The 20,953-nt window shown below is 36.6% G+C and overlaps 1 protein-coding gene across 1 annotated transcript in view; it reads right to left on the bottom strand.

Moving 5' to 3' along the window:
- Nucleotides 1-138: 138 nt before the first annotated feature.
- ZC2HC1A (zinc finger C2HC-type containing 1A) overlaps nt 139-20,953 on the bottom strand; it is a 31,775-nt gene continuing 10,960 nt past the window's right edge. The window contains exons 2-9 of the mRNA XM_048286342.1: nt 20,352-20,425; nt 19,505-19,621; nt 19,163-19,298; nt 15,554-15,702; nt 14,575-14,674; nt 13,764-13,872; nt 2,027-2,134; nt 139-1,358 (exon numbers count right to left, since the gene is read on the bottom strand). Coding sequence (XP_048142299.1) covers nt 1,172-1,358; nt 2,027-2,134; nt 13,764-13,872; nt 14,575-14,674; nt 15,554-15,702; nt 19,163-19,298; nt 19,505-19,621; nt 20,352-20,425 — 980 coding nt within the window. The 3' untranslated portion in view covers nt 139-1,171. The remainder of the gene's footprint in view (nt 1,359-2,026; nt 2,135-13,763; nt 13,873-14,574; nt 14,675-15,553; nt 15,703-19,162; nt 19,299-19,504; nt 19,622-20,351; nt 20,426-20,953) is intronic.

The raw sequence follows: 20,953 nt of genomic DNA, 5'->3' as shown, positions 1-20,953 counted from the left end.
AAAAAAAAACCCCACCACGTCAGGTATTGACACATAAACCTGTGAAGCACAGTTACTCCCCTATGCATTCATATGTGTAAGTTGTGCTATTTTCACAGGAGTAAGAATAAAAAAAGAGTCACTACTTACATCAAGACCTACTGCTCTAATAGCATTCATTTTTATAGAACTAATTTTTTTTTTTGGTATTGGATACATCAAGAAGGCTGTTTTCAAAATAAGAATTCAACATTTAGGTAGTATAAGCATAGACTTCGACTTTCAGGAAATGAGGGAAGAGACAAAAAAAAAAAAAAAGAGCAGGACCTTTGGAAATAGGACAAAGACAAAGCACAACACCTTTAGATATGCTAGTCATGGTGGAGCACAGGAGGAGGAAGACAAGTATTTCAAAACAAAAGGAACTTAACAAAATGAGTCATAATAAAGTGAATACCATATTTTTCATTATAAATAGATAAAAATATGAACATGTTCTTACTGAAAAACAAAACATGGAAAGCCACAAAAAGAAAATCTTGCCTTTCTTCTTACATGCAAAGAGAATTCTCAGGTAGTCTTTCCACTTTGATTCTTTAAAAAAATCCTAGGAAGCAACTGGAAAGTCCAATTAGCATATTAATGTTAAAGAGTTTAAAGATCCAGACTTTTTACACTTTTATCCAGGAATTTATAAGGAGTTGCTCATGGTGTTTTCACTTAGAAAACAGCATCTAAATTACTGTCACAGATGCAGGAAATGCCTCCACAGAGAAACTTTTGAAGCCCAAGTTGTTCATGGCTAGTTCCCTCTAGGTGAGTATTACCCTACATAAGTGATTTAAAAAATCCTTTGTCTAGTAGGATTTACAAAAAAAAAACCAAACATTGAACCACTTCTGCTACCTAGGTTACTTAACATATTTTTACCTTACTTTTAAATATTTTCAACAAAGAGTAAAGAGTATTTCCTTGAATGGCACAGTTTTAGGTAGCTGCTATTTTTATGTACAATATATGTATTTGTTTATAAATAACTGTGTAACCAGAAGATTGCACTCAGAAAATTACAAAATGGTGTTTCAATGTTTGCAGCATGAAGTCTACCTGGACGGAGTGCTCAAGCTTTCCATGCAACAGTACCTAGCAGATGTTCCAATTTCTTGTTTTCTTTCTGCTTTTAAGAATGTGTTCACACAACCATTCTTCGAATTCCACACTCACAGCAGAATTTCGCCCATTCCACTGGATACTTTGTTCCACATTCATGGCAGAACTTGGATAACTGCACAGGTGAAATTCCTTCACTGCTTTTTGCACTTCCTCCGTTGACTGAGGATGGGCAGTCTCTACTGTCATACCCAGTTTTCCCGTCAGACCTGAAAGTTCCCAGATGAAGAACATTCTCTGTAAGCCAGTTCAGTATAACTTGATGTAAAGTTAGTCTAATCCTTGCAATGAATATAGTTATTGTTACTGTCATTTTCATGCCTGCACTTCCTATTTACAGTGGTATATCTTACATTCAACGCTATCCAGGCTCCCATAAATATCTCCAGATACCCACCTTCCGTGCAAGAAAACAAAAAACACCAAAGTTCTAGGAGCAGAATCAAATATTTCACTGACTACTTAGATTAACTGGAGTGTTTGAAAACTTAAAACTTAGCGTGTCAAAAAAAGAAAGGTTAAACCAGCAATACAATTTTCATCCTACCCTTTTAAAGGGTAGGACAAGACAATTTGTGTTCTTAGCATGCAGAATTCAGTTTCAACTGAAAGAATATTTTCTTATTTTTTCAACAGCTCCCAAGTGGTTTTTGACATTTCTAAAAGGGTCTTCTGTGCACATCTGAGACAGCTGATGACAAAGGTGTGCTGTCAGATGATAAACATGCAAAATATATTGAGCATCTCAAACAAGCCAAATAGTATTGATCATCTATTAACTGCAGAGAATAATACATTCCCCAACTTCTTTTGTAGTATGTAATCCCCTTTAATGAAGGCTCTATTGATGACAAAAATCCATGAAGTTAAAAGCTACCTTAAGTAAATGTCTGAATTGCTAGTTTTTCTTCTGTTTGTTAGAGCACCCGTGCTCATGGCTCTTGCCACGCTAGGAGGGGTTGATGTCCGGGCTTTTGTTGTGCCCCTAAAATAGAAGAAATACCTGATGATTTATACACACACAGACAATACATGCAAGAATATGCATTTTCAAATTTTATATATATTTATATATATATAATATATAGAAAAGTGCATCAATCTACACATAAGTTAATTGTATGAAAAATAACTAATTTCCTACCAAAAGCAAACAGAGGAGCTTTGGTATGAACTTGCATGGTTTGAACTGTTATGACTTGAATCTTACAATGACAAATTAAATGAAACAGCAAGTCCCTTCCTGTTCATGTGTCTCACTTCCTAACAGGTAGATCCTGCACTACTGGCTGCTCAGTGGATTCTAATGTCTGCCATGACAAATCACAAGTCACTTTTTAGGACTGGCAGGTCTTTTAGAAAAATAGAGAGCAGCTGACCGCAGGTTTTAATAGTTTAAGATCTGTAGAAAGGATAACATTCTCAATACATTGTGACCAATATGAAGTTAGTCAACAAGACCTTTTTCTTCTTATATAATGCTGTAAATCCTTTTTCTTCAAAGCATAATTATATTTATGAATATAAATAGAAGGAGAAGAAAGAAACTGCATCCAGCATTAGGGCCTCAATTTTTTCTAAACTGTCACAGCGTTCCTAAAGTTGGCGTCAATATTATGATCACACAGATAATGAAAACTGCTTTCCTCAGGACTCATGAGTTTTATGAGAAGCCAGTATACAATGAACAGCACATCCCAAACATTGAAAAAATCTTGCTGCTTGCTTTGATGAGTAGAGAAACATCAGAATCCCCTGAAAAATCTGAGTAACACTAAGAAAAATAAGTGGGAAAGGGCATTGATTTATCTTCAGTGACCAAAGACAGAAGTTTTCATCATTGCTCCAAAGAATTACCATTCACTGGGATTTCTTCTGCTTTGGCAAGTCTTCGACTATGACATCTTGTGCATGACCAAGTTTTTCTGTTCTCATTCTTGAACACCAATGCATAAACTCAATTTAAGTTGGGACTCACTCAAGGACATTAAAAAAAATTAAAACAAGACTCCATTAAAAAAATTAGTCCCAAGAGACCATCCATTCTCTTCAGATCAACATAATTGCTCCTTTCAGAATTATAAACTATCTGGTCTTGGTTTGGTTTTGAAAACACATATAAGGAAATGCCTTCAACTCCAGTAGCTTCAAATCCAACAGTGACACAACTGAGGAACATGTAATAACTCCTGAATTATAGACATGCTGCATAAAACATTTCTCCTTTCATGTCATGAACATGGAATAAAGATGGCTTTTCAGCTCCTTCTATCACTTCAACCAGTGGAAAAGTGATCAAATAATTAAGCACAAAGGTGGAAATCAGCAACTAAATTTAAGATTAAATAAATTGAAATTATATCTAAGTATTCAAGTCTAACAAGAATGGCTTCTACATGAAACAGGTAGAGTGCAATGATCAAAGATTATGGATCATTGGGCAGAACGCTAGCCTTCTCCATTAGTTTTCCTGTCTGCCCCCTGATTTAGCAAGGAGATTCTAAAGATGGACTTCACTGAAAATAAAAAATACTGTGCAGATTGAAAAGCACTGCATCATTTATATCAGAATTAAAACTTACTGAAAGTTATGTCAGCCTTTCAGAAGTTATAGAATTCCAGAATAAAAGTTCTAAATGTAACCTAAATTACACTGTTATGATGTACAGATGTTAAATACTCATCTTGTGCTATTTTCCCCATCTCATTATACAATGAAGAGAGACCTTTGCTTATAATTGAGTAAAAACTCATTAGAGCTCAATAGTAGAAAGAACATACTGGACTGCTACTTTACCTGTCATTGAAGACAGAAAAGCATATAAAGGAAAATTCAACTGTACACACAGAAACATTATGGGATCATCATGGATCAGGGATGATCAGGCAATGAAGCACAGAATAGAATTGTGTGTCAGTTTCTGTTTAGACAGCTCCAAGTAATTTAAAAAAATTCAAATTTATTACTGACTCAGTTTTCTCTGGATTTTCACCTTGGGACCAACATGCTACTTTTTCAAAACCAACAGCATTAATTTCTTAAATTGAAGTCTCTTCAGAATGTACTTTGAATCAGTTTTGAACATCATGTTAGGAGTCCTAGATATTTGAAATAAATTGACGTGAAAACCAGTCCACTCTTCTTTCCTGTATTTCAACTGTATCATACAACCTTCATCCCACTAGGTACTCTGAAAATTCACCTGCTGCTTTAGTACTAGGTGTATACTAAAGAAATTTCAGAGAAATCAGTGTCTTAATACAGCATTCAGGCCACTGACTGAGCTGGGGAGGGGAGGAAATTGAAATACTGAAAAGCCACATTCAAAGTGCACAGTCCACCCTGTATATCAAAGGAGGCAAGGTCTCATGAACAGATAAAACATCACTCATTAAAGGTTTAACAGGACATCTCCATTCCAAGATGTTTAAACACAGCTTTCTGCATAATTTCTGCAGTCTTTTTGCACAACTAATTTTCTAAAAATATAGAAGAAACCCCAAATATATTTTCAGACTAGAAACTTCCCTTCCAATCTTATCCATTCTGTAATTTCTGACATTTTTGATAAGTAAATCAACACAAGGAGTAGGCTGCCACTGTCTACAACTTTATTCAGCCCAAATCTAGACACACAATTAGCATCACGTTTCATTTATGTTTGGTGAAAAAATCTTGAAATTACTTCCTTAAGCAGCAATCTGATCTCTGGAGACAGAGATCAGATATTTTTGGTTATTTCAACTTGTGCCACCACAGCTTGGTTTCTTCTGATCTGCCCCATCTCTGCCTTCGCTATCTACTTGACCACTTCTGTTGTTTTTCCTGTTTGGTTGGATTTTGTGTTTTGTTTTTAGAAAGCTATATAAATCCCTGCTCTACACTGTATCACATGAAGTATGAATTGAGCATGACAGGAGATGAGACTGTGTACCAATATCAGCTGGAACTCTTAAAACCTAGACATACTTTAAAGGTATTTCTTATCCACTCCCTATTTAAAAAAAAGTACGATTGAAAGTGAGTTCCCTTCCTAAAGCAGCTCATGTTGTACATCTAGTTGAATTACCACTGCTTGCAAAATAAAAATCTGAAAGTAATTTGTAAAAGAAGCTTGTCTTTTTCTAAGTATGCATTCGTGATTTGGTTGAATTCTATCATAAAATACTGCTACATAAAGCTTGCTTCCTAGACAGAGCGTTCAGATATTCTTGACAGCTGTCACTGTTACGTAACCACAACAGCTCATAGTTCTGTGCAAAGTCATAAATAACTTTCTGCTGACTAGTGGCATGCATCCTAAAGTCCAGAAACCTCTGCCATAAACTGCAACATTCCACATTGCTATGCTGAATTTATGAATGGTTAGGAACTATTCGCACTTGCTGAATGCTGTTGACATGCAGTGTACTGAATATCCTACTGCAAGTAAGGCAGATTTAATTCTTCAACTCAGTAGATACCAGAGGAAGAACAACAGGGATGGTATGAAGAGCAGGTAAGAAGTACCTATACTTTAAAAGAATTTCTCTCAAGAAGAATCAAATCACTGGTCTACGGATAGGGACTATTTTAAGCAATTGTAGTAACTCATTAAGCTAAATTTTCAACACCTTAACAATGTATTGCAGAATGAAAAACTGAGCTAATTTTTGATGGTTCACAGGACTCATAACTCTAACCAAACATGCAAAGGAATAAATAAAAACATAATGAAATTCTGTTTGTCTAAAAAGAGCTCCCATTCCTTTAATTGCTTTTGCTTCTTCAAATAAAAGCCAAAGTCAAATATTCTTTCCCTGTCTCAAAGACACTAAAGCTTTGGTTACAGCATTAAGTGATTCAGACACATTTCTACTATGTAAAGCAATACATTTCATGTATGTGCCACATAATTCGTTACTTATTTCTCTTTTACAATATGAAAAAGCAGCCTATTTGAATTTGGCATCTTCCAAAATAAATCAAAGGCTTAACTACAATTTAGTACCTATTTCCTTTTTAAAAGATTAGAATAATTGGAATAACCTTCCTTCCAAACTTACCTCATATAAAGATTTCTGGATATTCAGAAGTCTTTATAAGATCTAAGTTAGACTTAACCAAAGACTTTACCTTTCATTACAAAGTCTGCCTTTCTCATGGTTTTGGACCATCACATCTACCATACAGATGTAGGAGTTAGAGAAATATTTGACCTTAAGAGAATAAAATTACTTTGTCAAAAACCAGTACAGTTATCAGGCTTAAATGCTTACTTCAGCTTTGCATTATGCAAATCAGTTTTATCTCGGGTTTAGAAAGACAAGTTCATTACTTTTAATCTGTAATCAAGCACTGACAGAAGAAATCAAATCTGAGGGAAACCTTCACCTTCCCTGTCCTACTGTGAAGCTGTTTACCTCATGCTGATACTAATTATATAATCTATTCTTCTCCCACAGCACTTCTATTGAAGACATACTGGGCACCTGATGTTTGTCAAGGACATATGTCTCTGCTTAGGAGAAACATTTCTGCAAAAGAGATAAACCACACTGATTTTTAATTCTTACTTCTTTACAAGCAACAACTCATTTGGCCTTTGGATGGTACGGTCTGTTTTTGTATCAGTGTCATAAAACCTTTGCACACCTCTTCCAGTTTGCAGTGGTGGGCCTAACTTGTCCATCTTACTATTAAAATATATGAAGGGGTGCTCATAAGGACAGTGCTAAATTGCTATTCAAGTTACGCAAAAAAAAAAGAAATTAAAAATACTCACAATTCAATACTGATATTGCCAAAGAAATCCCATTGACTTAAAAAAAAAGTACAAATCAGACTTTAATTGTCCAGCAAACAAAAGGGTTTCTTCTTGTTTTGATAAGGAATGGATTTCATAGACATTGGATTACATTTCAAATACATTTTTAAAATTCTTTTTCAAACAAAATATTAATGCCAGTTATCCTCACACTCTGCACAATGTACTCACATTTAGTCTCTTTTAAGAACAGCTTTCATGATGTCATTCAACATTGGGAAAGGGGGGCTCATAATTACAAGTCATAGTAAGTTTAAAACATTAGAAAATAAAAGATATATAAGTACAAGCCACCTTAACTTTAGAATTAGCAAGAAGAAAAATTTTTCCTTTTTTCTTTTTTTTTTTTTGTTTTTGTTTTGGGAAGGCAGAATAGAGGACAGCCTGAAAGAAACCCAGCTTTGTTTTAACAACAAAACTCCCATTCACAATAGATAGTACTACATACACAGCCAATACTTTATTACTTTTTTTTTTTACTGTTATGGATAAAATTTCAAAACCAGAAAGAATAAATCAAAAAATCAAATTTTAAAAACATTTAAAAAAAAGTTAACTAACAAAATAATAATTAAAAAAAAATCCCTTCCTCACATCATCATAAGGAAAACTGTAGCTTTTCAGAAATCGCACTTAGACTGGAAAATTAGATCAAGTTAAGATCTGCATTTTTATAAGCTTATCATCATAAAGTAAAACCTACAAATAGCCTCCCAAACAGATGTTCTAGTTCAAATTAATTAACTATAGTTATACAGTTATCATAAACTAATGTTTGACCCAATATAAACTCTTTACATACTCCCAAGAAACTGAGAAGCAAGATTGAGGTCTCTGACACTGCAAAACACATACCTCAACCTAACATCGTCTTGGTTATTTTTGAACTTTAACAAATTATCAGCATAACCTGTGAACTCCAGGCACATACAGAGTAGAACACCAAAGAAATATCCTAGAAGCAGTCATAATACTATCAAAATAAAGAACTACAGTATTCTTTCACACCTTAACAAAACCAAAAACCCAAAGCTGACAGCCTTTTCACATTCTAATGGAAAAAACCATGATCACAAGAATCTTTCAAAATGCAAAGATCTCCAAGATGACTCCTTACATATCTTGATTTCATTGAACAAAGCCCTGTAAGTTATGGTATTCATAAAAGGAACAAACTGGTTTAAAAAGATAATGTTTATAAAGGGTACAAATGCTTTATGGCAAACATGTAAGTGGAATTTAAAATTTACTGTTATTGATTTGGTGTGCGGTTCATATTGTATTTCAGCTGTAAGACAGTTGCGGATGTGTCACTAACAGACTTATTTTCCAGGAGGGAAATATTAACATTAAAGTGTATGTCTTAGCCCCAAAATAAAACATAAATTACAAATTAAATTCTATGGGTTCATTTGCCATATTAAAAAATATAATGTAATTTTCCAAGTCCCATTAAAAAAACAAACAAACATAACTGTTCACAAATGAAACATGAACAGACAATCTGTACAAGCAAAAGATCCCTGGCTGGCCACAAACAGTGGTGTCACGTTCTGCTGTGCAAAACAGTTTGCATGTGGGTGTGGAGCTCACCTGTTTGATTACCTTTTTTTCCTCCTGAACATCTGATTATTTCTGGCAGCGTCTTGGGGTGACTTTATGATGTGTATCCCATATCGCTGCCTATGCCCAGAAATTGATTTCTGTGCCTTTCTATACTTCTAAACTGAGCCTGAGAGGGGGAAGAAAAAACTGAGCAAAACTTCTTCAAAGCAGTTTGCAGCTTGTTCAAGGTCACACACAGATAGCAATTGGTTTCCCAGCTGTGGCAGGGGAGGGAGGAAACACCCGGCTTGCTGTTTCCCAGGACAGTTTTTTTGGCCAGTGGTTCAGCTGCTTTTTCTCTGGAGAGAGACAGAGAGTTGAATTTTTCCTTCCCTGGAATTTTCTACTGGACTGCTTGATTGCTGTAACATCAGAGCACATCGGGAGGACTTTCCACCGGGCACAGAGGGCCTGGCCCTGGGCCAAGCCCCAGCTCTGAGGAGACCAAAGGGAGGACTCTTAACACTTTCCCAGGTTTTTTCTCCACAGTGAGAGATTTTATTATTTAGCATTATTATCCTTTTCCCCTGTGTTTGTTAAATAAATAGTTTTATCTCCTTCACTTTCCTTCGAGGAAAATTTATTTTTCCCGAACCTGGTTGTGCCTTCTCTCAGAGGATGTATTTCTAAATTTGGCCAAACCGGAACAGGCAGCTTACTACAACTGCCATACGCCTCAAGAAATGCAGGACACTGCTAACCTCTATACTATTATAAAATACATATCAAACTTGGGTTCATAACGTGATATCAAATTATAAGCCTAATGACAACTTATGTAGAATTTTCCTTTTCTTAATTCTTTAGTATCAAAAAGATAACCTATTTTCACCCAAATGAATGAAGATTTTCTTACTGACTACAACAGTCACACGCTACTCTTGTACTCTCACTTGCTCCTGTACCACCCAGAAATTATGCCCTTATGCAACACTTCCATTCATACTGGAAGAACTGTCTGTGTTCTTACTCTGTCCAGGCAGAAAAACAAAACTCGTAGCAGAACTCAGCTGACACATCCTGATCTACACGTACAAAGTAAACCTCACTGGCACTAACACAGCTTATGTTGATGATACCGTGCTGTGCTCTCTCAGTAGTCCTTTACCTGGGGAGCAGAACAGGAGAATTCAAATTTTAAAAAAAAGACACCGCATAGTAAAAATAACTTACAATAAGTGAGCTCATAAAATAGGGTTCCATTGCTGCTCATACAAAACAAAAGTGCTTGCTGCGATGGTGCACATGAGGTTCACAGGCGATGAACTCCGAGCTCCCTCCCCTTGCGCAGCTCCGGGGCCAGCGCTGTGCCAGCGCCACCTGGCGGGCGCGGGCGGCGCAGCGGGCTCGGCGCCACCTCCCGCCCCTCCGCGCATCCCCGCAGGAGCAGCGACCGCGGCTCCACAGGAGGCAGCAGTGTCCCATTCCATCCCCCTCTCCAACGTACATACAATTCATCCTTGATATTGCACAATATAATTGTAATTCTACTGTTAAGCCTCTCTACTATTACCTCTCTGGAAAATCCAGAATTACAATGATCTGGGTAAAGACGGAAGTTTACACACTTAAGTAATACCTAAAAAAACCCCAGAAGTTAGTTTCCCTTAGTGCAAACTGCAGGAACTTGCTTCTAACAGCAAAACCTGGAACTTAACCTGGCCAAAATAAAGTGTGTAGGCTCTTTAATATTTGTCAAGGAGAAAAGAAAAAGTGATTGCTTACCATTCCATTTAAAAGACTGCCCTTAAAACAATCCCCACAAAACACTGCTCAGTAAAGTGTTCCACTAACAACTCAGAAAGAAGAACATGACATCTTATTTTACAGCATAAGCTCTCTCTCACTTAGGTATAACAGAATCCCAGATCTCACACTAAGGCTTGTCATTCTACTGGTTAAATCATAAATGTAGTAGCAAAAGAAATAAATCTTCTTTAATCCTACTGAAGGTTAATGTTCAAAAGGTCTTCTATTTTTAGAAAATAATTCCAGCTGTGTTTAGCTACAGCCTAAATTATAAGATGTTTTAATGTTTAAAATCTGTCACTGCCGTATTAACTATTTTCACTCTGATGTAGGACATTGACTGTTGGTGTCTCGGTCCTGGCTTTGGTATAATTTTGTAGGTATTTCAACAGAACCCAATATATTTTCCCCTCGTGCCCCAATACTAAGACAGAAGTTGAGATGATTAAGGCCGAAACTGTCACCAGTGACCAATCTGAGGAACCTAACTCTTCCATGTTGTAACTGCTCCTACACCTCTTTGCTATAATATACCTTCTGACAAATTTGTTCCCAGAAGTGAATGCAATGAAGCTAAAGAAAGAAATGGCAGGTCACAGATAAAACACTCAGAAATGAGACACATTTAACTGGTTAGTATAGAAGACTGGTTAGTATGAGCAGCATATACCATAAGGGCTAGTTAGAAAACAAGAGAACAAGTTTTTTAGAGCAGTAAGGGCTGCAGGCAGAAACACACTCATCCATACTCTTAAAATCTGGAAATTGTGTAGGCAATTGAGGTTATAAACCAAGCTAACATTTACTGCCTTTCAGCAGAGATTGTTATCTAGAGCTGTGCCAACCAGAAGCCATCTATATGTGCTTAGCAGAATGCATAACCAGAGAGAACCTGGGCAAACATCTCCCCAGTTGCTATTTGGCTTCATCATGTCACAGTTCTTTCTCCAAGCAACAGAGGAGAAAATGGAAGACTACAGAAAACAAAATGCAGTAAGCAATTGTGGAAAACTGCTAGACTTAGTATGTCAAGATACAGAGATGCTGTGAGTTTGTGGAGAATTCATGAGGCTGTTTGGGCAAAAATGTGAGCTAAGCCACTCGCTTTTCTTGCACTAGGCTGGAGCGAGGCTTAACAACTGAACGATGCCTGGGGTGAGGCAGAGCCTCACAGCCCATTGGTGTCTCAGTGAAGGCCAGAAGTGCACCCAGGCCTCGGTACCAGCCTCACTCCCCCTTATCCACGCACAACCAGCCTCTGTTACAAATCTGTTCCTTTGCGAAGATAATGATGTGAGGCTGTCACATGCTGACAGGAGTAATGTCAGGTGGCCTTCACTGCTCCCTCACCTGGTGGAGGACGACACTGAGGTATTAGGGATCTGTGCTGCCTTTGTTAGAACCAATTCAGCCAAAGGTATCCAAATGTAATTAACACATTGAAAAATGCACCCACCAATACAAAAATGAGAAAAAAGCTGCCTCCCCACCTACTAAGACCACAGCAACTGGTAACCAACTATATTTGGCTACAGTCACACCTTTTTTCCAAAAAGTCTAAAATTGGTATTTGAAATCCTCCATTTTTGGAGTATTGAGAACATGACCTCACGTCATGGACAATGGGCTTGCTCCTCTCTCCCCTCCCCAAAGCAGGGATGACCCTTTGGTGAGATTTGTGCCTCCGGCTGCATCGACAGTATAGCTGGGAACAGTTATACATAGCACTGTACACTTACATTTTGTAGATCTAGAGCATTTATCACCAGCAATCTAACAAGAGTCAAGAATCTATTGCTTAATAAACTACATTATTTGTGAATCTGGAATTGTAGTTCTTACTGAACACAACCAGACATAGTGCCTAACTGGTTATAATCAGAAATTAAGCCAAGCTGCACCCAGCCCTCCTGATCTCTGAGGAGTAGCTAGAGAACAAGGGGGTTTATTTTCTACCAAATTCCATATACTTACTGCAACAGCAACTGACAGGTAAAATTAGATAGAATTTCCTTGTTAACAAGTGAACACCAAAATTGCTGCACCCTCAGAGACAAATACAGATTTCACTTAGGAACTTTCAACAGGAAAAAGCTTTTCCAGACAGTTGGGATACACTACTGGGCTCAGAAACATGCCTTCAAATTATCGCAGCTGAATTTTTTGCTGTGGTTTGCAGACCTGCTTGTTTGCCACTCATCAGTAGGTGTTAATTCAACTTCTAAAACTGGAGAAATAAAGAAAAACAGTGAATAGAGGCTGGGATTTTCTGACAGTCACAGCATAAATGCCTACAAATGGTAGTGAAGCTGACCAAAGACTAGTGAGACACCAGGAGAGGGGGGAAATAAAAAAGAAAAAGGTATCTGTCAGCCTCAAGGACTGTGTGTGTGACCTGTGTCTGAAACAGTTATCATGAGTAGGTAAAGCAAGCAGGAACAGAACTGAATCCTGATGCTACAGGGCATTAGGAGGGAAGCATGACAGAGCTGTAATTCATATTCATGCATAACTTGTAAAACTTTAGAGTGATAAACTAAAAATCTCTAGTTTTGTGTAATTGCTGTCCAACCCCATGAGTTTTCAGAATGTCCTTTTTCTTCCTCACGAACTTAACACATTGGTTTTTTTCCACCTTATACTTTCCACCTTATACTTTCCACCAATCTGATACTCATTTTTATAGGAATAAATCTTTTTCGATCACCTATGTTATAACTGCAAGCATGTCCTTCTATGTTTTGTGTTCTCAGTGCCCCTTTGAGGTGCTCCTCAAACTTCTGCAGATTTGCACTGCTTTTCTTCAATCCCTTCCACAGACTTCTCTTTGAGATTCTGTGAACTCCCTACCCCTCCAGCAAAGTATGAGTCACAGCCTTGATCACACCAGCACTTATACTGAACTCTAGTAATCTTCATGTAGCACTCCTTGCTGTTGTAAGTGCACTGGTTTCCATTTGCCTTATTTGTGCTCATTCATTTGCTGCCTCTTAAGACAAGAGAGAAAGCATCCATCCTTTTGTGCTAAGAGAAAGATCCTGTCACAATTGGCTTGCAGTCTGTGGCAGAAGCCTCTTTCTTCTATTTCCATGGAGTGTAGGAAATTATGCCTAATGCTTTCTGCTTCTTTAAGTCCCTTCACTTTTACCAGGAAAAAATTCACTGCTCCAACCACTTCTGCCTATTCAGTGATTTTTAATATACTTTATATTTATTTTTATCGCTTGAACTCCTTTCCTGTTACTTCAACTTGATAAAACCCACCTTTGCCTGCTCCAGTGGTCCTTAAACATATAGCTGTATTTACAGATAAAGAATAAATGCAAAACACTGTACTTCTGAAGCTCATAGGAAAAAAATAAAAAGCAAGTGAAACAAACGACAGAGATTTCTAGAACTAGAACAACATAAATATGAAATTAAGCAAAAATGACGACATGAGATAGAACTTACCCTGCTTGTGGGTTCACCATTCCCAGTGAGTTCTTATGAGCTGGTGATAACGTTTGAATTTTGCTCCCACTGGATCCAGACGAAGAAGAAGCTTTACTTGAAGAAGCACCTTGCAGTTGAAAGCAAGCATGAGAATGTAAGAAAATGTAAGATTTTCCTGCTGAAATGATACAATTTATTTTAAAAATTTTCATTGCAAAATTCAAAACAAGAGTTTCAGAAATACAAAGATATGAGCCAGTATCAAGATAATACAAAAAGAAAATATGTTCCAAAAAATTTATAGAAAATACGTAATTGAGACAGTGTTTTATTCTAAGAAGAAATACTGTATCTCAATTACTTTCCTCAGGAAAAAAGGAAAAGTCAAAGTATGTACAAGCAGAACATGTTTGATATCTGATGATATCTGAAACCCAAATTAGACCACTGCTTGCATAATTATAATATACATGCCTTGACTATGTATTTTCACCAGTTCATGATCATATTCAGCATATAAATTAATTACAGAATTAAACATCAGATAAATTTCAGGTGAGAGATCAGTATTCAATACAATCATGCATTACTACACCGAATGATTTTTCATATTCAATCCAGAAAAAAAAAAAAAAAATCTGATATATAAACCAGAATCCTAAGTGCTCAAGAGTCTTTTTAGATAGATGGCAATCAGTGCCCCTTCCAACTTTATTTTAAATGAGATTTTACAAACCACTAGATCAAATAAATAATAAATTTTTACTGCATACTTTGAGGACTAATATTTAGAAGGGAAATGGAACAATTCATAACATTAACTTCATACCTACAACAGTTTTGCTAACACCACTTGGCTGTGGTAAGCGTGATGATGGTGATGGTGTTGATCCTACAGAAGGCATCTTCTTAACCGCAGCAGGTTTGTACTGTAACAAAATACAACCTAGAAATTTAAGCAATTAAATCAAGCTATCTATATAACACAACAGGTAGTTCTTTCAGGTACTGTGGGAGAACAGATGATGATTTCCTACTAGGCAACCTGTTTCTTGTATGGGAACATGCAAATGGTTTCTGATAGTCTGTTTTCTAATACTTACAGATGATACTAGCAGGAAACATTCTCTAACTTAGAGGCTTTGTTTTGTTGTTCAACTGTATGTCTCTCTGCATTTTTTGCTTTTCTACAGATTTTATCATCTTTTTCCATAGCTGGAATCAAACTCAAGTTAAGATAAAAAGTATCACCTCATTACCAATTAATTTAGAAAAGAATACTCAAGGGCAGAACTATTTTTGTCTTTCAAACACAAATCTTACTTTCACCTGTGGCGTCTGGACCAGTCCCTGCACTGATTCAAAATACTGTGTAATACACCTGAATCCTCCTAAAGCCTCTAATTAGCCAAAATACTGCTGACAGTTGTCCTGTAGTCAGGTACCTTTGTTTGCCCCCTAAGCAACTGTCTTTAATAGGATTCAGAAACTAGCACAACAGAAATTCAACTTCCTTTACAAAAACTGCATCTCTATTTCCTCCTGATACCTTTACCTGTCATTTGCACATTTCTCAATTACATTTATGACTGGTTTTGGCTTTGCAACTGCTGCCATCTGACTTATGGACCTCTGCAGTTTAAGAAAGCAAAAAGCCTCATCCATACTTAAGCGTCTAATTTCAGTCAGTGCAAATAATAAAATTACAGAATAAAACAGTTAATTCTATTTAAAAGCAACACACTATTTGACAAGCTTCATTTGACATTGAATACAAGTTCCAAGTTAAGAAAAGTGTTATAGCTCACCTGTGTTCGAGCAGGAAGCTTCCCTTTGGTATCAGCTGCCAATTTCCCCTTATTAGTAATACGTGCAGCTTGCTCCTTACAGAAATTGATGTGTCTGTCAGCTGCATTTTCATTAAATCTCCTCTGACAGTACGGACACTGAATGTAATCTTAAAAACATAAAATCTAACATTAATAATATGTTTTAAAACTGAGAGTGTTTGAAAGTCTTTTAAAGAGCAGCCCCTCCTCCAGGGGAAATTATGGCTTCTTGAATCTGAAAATGAAATACAGATTTCTAAGTAAAAGAATATTATCCACATGTAACACAAAAGACGTTTCTAGTTTGATGGATAAGAATAAGAGTAGTTGAGGGTTAGAAGTAACCTCAGCAAAATCAGAAACACTTTAAGAGATGCTGTTCTGCAGAGAAGGTAGCCAAAGAGGTACAAGGACATGGCAGAGACATCAGCTAGAAGGAAGTGGAGAAGAAGCTAAATAAACAAACAATCAAAAATTAAAAAAAAATCACAAACAGCTCAGTTTGTTCAAGATAATGGGAATACATTAAAACCTTTCCCACACAAGCAGAAAAAGACAACAAAATCTGTTTCCTCTGGCAATTTTGAAAGAACTGAGAAATAACTAACTGCAATACTAGAAGTGATCATTAAAAAAAAAAAAAACAGAAATTTAACAAATAAAAAGAATCTAAAGAAACTCAGCCAAAATTAGGAGCTGTCTCTAGAGAGATGCAAAAGAAAGTAACTGGTGGCTGTATTACTTTTGCATAGTACACACTGCAAATAGTATTACATGCAGGAAATATTACTCTCATTGGGGAAAAAACAGAAAGGGCAACATAAATGCTTAAAATATTAAAAGAAACATCACCTGTATGCTGGAAATACAGACTTTAAAATACAGTGGCCTTGGAAAATTGTATGTTTGGACTGCAGTTTCAGACAGGTATTTCAGTGTCTAGAGATATTGATGCTGTATGCCCCAGGTTAGAGTATTCAAAACCATGTAAGCTTCAACTTAAAAAAAGCTTGATATTGGCAAAGCAGGTTAAATTAGTGTGTTTCTAGGTCATTTTAGAAATGTATTGAAGAAAATGAGGTGAAATTCAACAGCCACTGCCTCCAAAATTACAATTAGATATTATAAAATCTAAAATAAGTTTTGGTTTACATGTTACTAGTCCAAATGTGGCAGATCTGGCTTAAAGACTTGTCCCTCTAAAAATCAGTAAACTGTTTTGAGTAAGTTAAATGATGTAATGGCCACCAAACCATGAACTGTGACCCAAGAAGTGTGAGCTAAGGACACAGGAAGAACACAGAGAAGTGACAGCATGGGAATCTCATGGGGTAAAACAACTACTATTTATTTATTTAACATATACTCTGCTACTGTCAGAACACTCAAACATCAACTATACCTTAAGAGAGAAAAGCTCAGAAACAGAATTGTAATATCTATGTAGTCAAACTAAAATTGTTCCAAAGAAAGTAAAAAGAAGAAAAAAAAAATTAATAAAGCAGCTGTGAAAGCCCCTAGATAATAAGCCATTTCTGTCTGGTGCAGAGCTCAGTTCCCACAGAAAACTTTCAAAGTCCACAAACGTATCAGACTGTAGAGGATGAATGTATACTCTTAAGAATCAGGAATTGTATCTTAATCCTTTTGTCAAACACATAGTACCAGTCAGACACTTGGCTGATGCCTTGAAGTGGCTACCTGAAAACAGAGGCTAGACAAGATTAAAAGAATAAAAGCAAAGCAGGTACTTATTGAGGGCCTTCAATAGGAACACCTTGGGAGTCAAAAAGTCTCCAAGGGGCTACATCTACAATGGACGCTGGGTCACGGGTTTTTCAAACTTTTATAAGTTTGGTCCATTTGCATACCAGGGTTAATTTTCCAATTACAATTTCGGGTAATGATGTAATTACCCCAAGTTTGTTCCCCCTCCCCAGAGGCTTAGTTTACATATTTTGGGCCTGGGACAACAAGGTGTCCTTGAGTCCAGGCCCAGAGAGGGTTTGTTATGTCTAACAGTAGCTAACAGGCTACATGAAGTTTTAGAGCTATACACTAAACCAGTACAGGGTCTGAAAATACAAAAGCTAAATCCTATGGCACAATGGCTATCTGAAAGTACTGCTCATACTGTCCAGATGAACTTCTAGGATTCAGTGTAAGCTTCACAAAAAAAAGCTGATCAGAATAAGAGGGCAGTACACACACAGTCAAGTTCAGGGAGATGGAAGAAGCAGCAATACTGTTTATTTGCCAACTCAGAGCAGTTAAGTAGAAAATATGAATATGAGATTCTTTCCATTAAAAGGAAAAAGACTTGCTGCTTGTTAGAAACAAAGACAAGAGTTGACTAGGAGACGATGGATACATTCATGGTACCACGCACAATCTTCTCTCTCTCCTACATGAGAAGTGGAAAAGGAGCAACAGTAGCTGCCTCTGCGCTATTTGTAAGAAGAGTATCCACTGATCACTTTGTGCATGGTCTCTTCATTCCTGGTTTCCTCTCCCTAAGTCTTACCCACTGCAGCAGGATGAAGCCAGGAGACTAAAACCAACTACAACTAGATAGATTATAGATATGCTATATAGATTATTAATGATTCTTTCCATAATCAAGCCTTGTGATTCTTATCCACAGCAAAAGCTATTAGCCATTGGCTTTACTTTAAGATGGCTTTACTTTAAGATGGCTTTACTTTTTAAGATTAGCTATATCGCTTTTCAAGATTGTGAGTACAGAAAGCTGAATAATACAGCTTCTTACAGTGAATGCACAATTACAATCCTAATACTGGACTAACACATCTCCTGCAGAGAAACAAGGTAGGGAACACTTTACATCCTCACTTGACCACAGACAGGCAGAAGCAAACATGTTTTTTTCCCAATCTTTCTGAAAATAGCCATTAAGCTGATCAAATGGTTTAGCTCTTAGAACAAGAGGAAAAAATATATTCTTCAACCTATTATCACATCCCAGAAGTTAAATGAACAGTGTATTTCCTTCTCATTAACATCAGACTGCTTGAACACTTTATCCAGTCTCAGTTCTGAAGGTACCCAAGGACTGTCACACCCTTGGTAATACAAACTTCACACATCTCACATACCCAAAACACAAGTACCCCCACTGCATGAGGGATTAAGGTGTACACTGCATACATAAAACCAAATGTGAATTCAGCAAGAAATGGGAGAGATTACATTTGAAGAACACAAAAGTGCATTCCCACAACATAAATATGTTGTGGGTGTCAGCTAATTAAAAAGGCAGTCTGCTATTTCTGTGCAGTTCCACTGTTGTGAGCACAAACAAGGTATTGAAACAATTTGTCCAGCCTATGGTTTATAAGACAGTATCAAGGTGCAAGTTGGCCACAGCTACCTTTCCACACATTAAAAGCAAAGTCATGGGCTTTGAAAGCTACACAGGATGTGAGTCAGCCAGATCCACAGTTACAACCCAGCATCTGCATCTTCAAGAACTTGTGAATGTTGTATTCCAACAAATTCCTTTTCAATTCAAATTTCTACACATTAACTTAAAAAAAAGTATGTAAGGAACTTGACTACTTTACATACCAGGGTCATATGATGGTGGGGGTGGTGGAGGGAGTTTTCCACCATCTTTAAGATTAAGTCCTTTGGCTGCTCGTATAGTTGCTATAAATTCCTCATGCTTTCGTCTCCAGTTAGACGGTTTTTTGGGTGGTTCTGGCTAAGAGGCAAAAAAGAAAGCTTCGTATGTTTGAAGTTTCTACTTGAAGCTAAGTATGCACCTTATTTTAGTATATAACATCATAGTTCGATTTCTTCCAGATTTTAGTAGATCTAATTAACACAAACTGCCAGCAGAAATAAGCCTTATTAAAATGCATATATATTTGCCTAAAATGTTCATATGCAGAGTAAATTATAACATACCCGTGGCTTAAGAGGTTTTACTGTGGGAATGTCAGTTCCTTCTGCTCTCTGTCGGCTGGAATCGAACGTCTTCCTTTTCTTGGCAGAAGTTTTTTGGCAAATGGGTCCATGCTTTTTCTACAAGCAGAAGCAAAATAAAAGGAGAGTACAAAACTCACTTTGAAAACAGAAGTTATTAGCACATTAGTTCCCTCTTTCTTGATACAAAAATTAGCAAAAAAGGCCCAAGTCTTGATTAATAAGCTCATATTGTTTTAATTTAAACATTTATGCCAGCCACTACCTTTAAAACAGAACGACAGGAATTCACGAATGCATATACACAGTCACAAAAACATGGGTGATAATGAAGAAGAAAATTAGAAGGCAGCTATATTTGCTCCTTGTACATAAAAAATTGATAGGTAGGCAGCATTTGCATTGAGTGGCAAAACAAATCATAGGTGTCTGAAACTCATATTCACATTTAAGGACAGACTGATTTTTATTAACAACGGAGAAGAGAGTTTTAGAGATGGCTAACAAAACATTTCATTTACTAGCTGAGACTTAAAACTGCAGAAGACCAGGATTGATTCTGTAACCCTAAAGAAGATGCTTTTAGAGGCATGTATTTCAGAAAATGATGGGAACCTTAAAATAAAATTAACTCCCTTCCAAGGAGCTTCAAAACTGAGACAACTGGAATCAGTAATTATTTGGGGGGGGGAAACCCAAAAACAAAACCCCAAAAACAAAATCCCAAAAACAAAGCACCTAGATCTATTTTATTTAGCTATAGTGAGCACTGCTAAACTTTCATAACAGCTTATCAAATCTAAAAGCCAACAGCGCTCACACCACTTACCAGTGCTGCTGGAAAGAAAGTTCTTCCACAAATCTTACACGGCAACAGATCTCCAGTTTGCACTGCAACCTCACCTTAAAAAAACCAACATACTTCTTTAAGAAAATGTGATTAAATTAATGACAAAACATTACTTCAAAAATGCTAACTTTATATACACTTAGCAATAATAACAGCTGCTATTACTGTTGAAGTATACATCCTTTGACTTGCGCAGAGACTATGCAGATAAGAAAGGCAAAGAATATACTGAAGTCCTTAGGTACTTTTGGAAGCTGTCAGGCCCAGCAACATGTCAGCAGCAATTCTGTTAATTTAAAATACAGAACTCCACTCCCTTAAAAGGATGCATATCAACATGCAAATAACAAATCCCCTGTAAGTCCCAATGACAGCTTAAATACACACCAAGAATTGAGCTATTTAGTGGGTATTTCTGTGTCTTTGGAAGAGATCAAATTTAGTATCAAATATAAAAAATACATATTCCATCATTTATTTTGCTCTACTAAGTCAAACTATTCCACTTTCTCTTGTAAAGGAAACAGTATTTTATGCTATTTTTACTATATATTTTATTCAGATTATTACTGATGCTTTAC

This window comes from Corvus hawaiiensis, chromosome 26 (assembly GCF_020740725.1).
Source record: "Corvus hawaiiensis isolate bCorHaw1 chromosome 26, bCorHaw1.pri.cur, whole genome shotgun sequence".
NCBI classification, from domain to species: Eukaryota; Metazoa; Chordata; class Aves; order Passeriformes; family Corvidae; genus Corvus; species Corvus hawaiiensis.
This window is presented reverse-complemented; position numbering and strand designations above follow the sequence as displayed.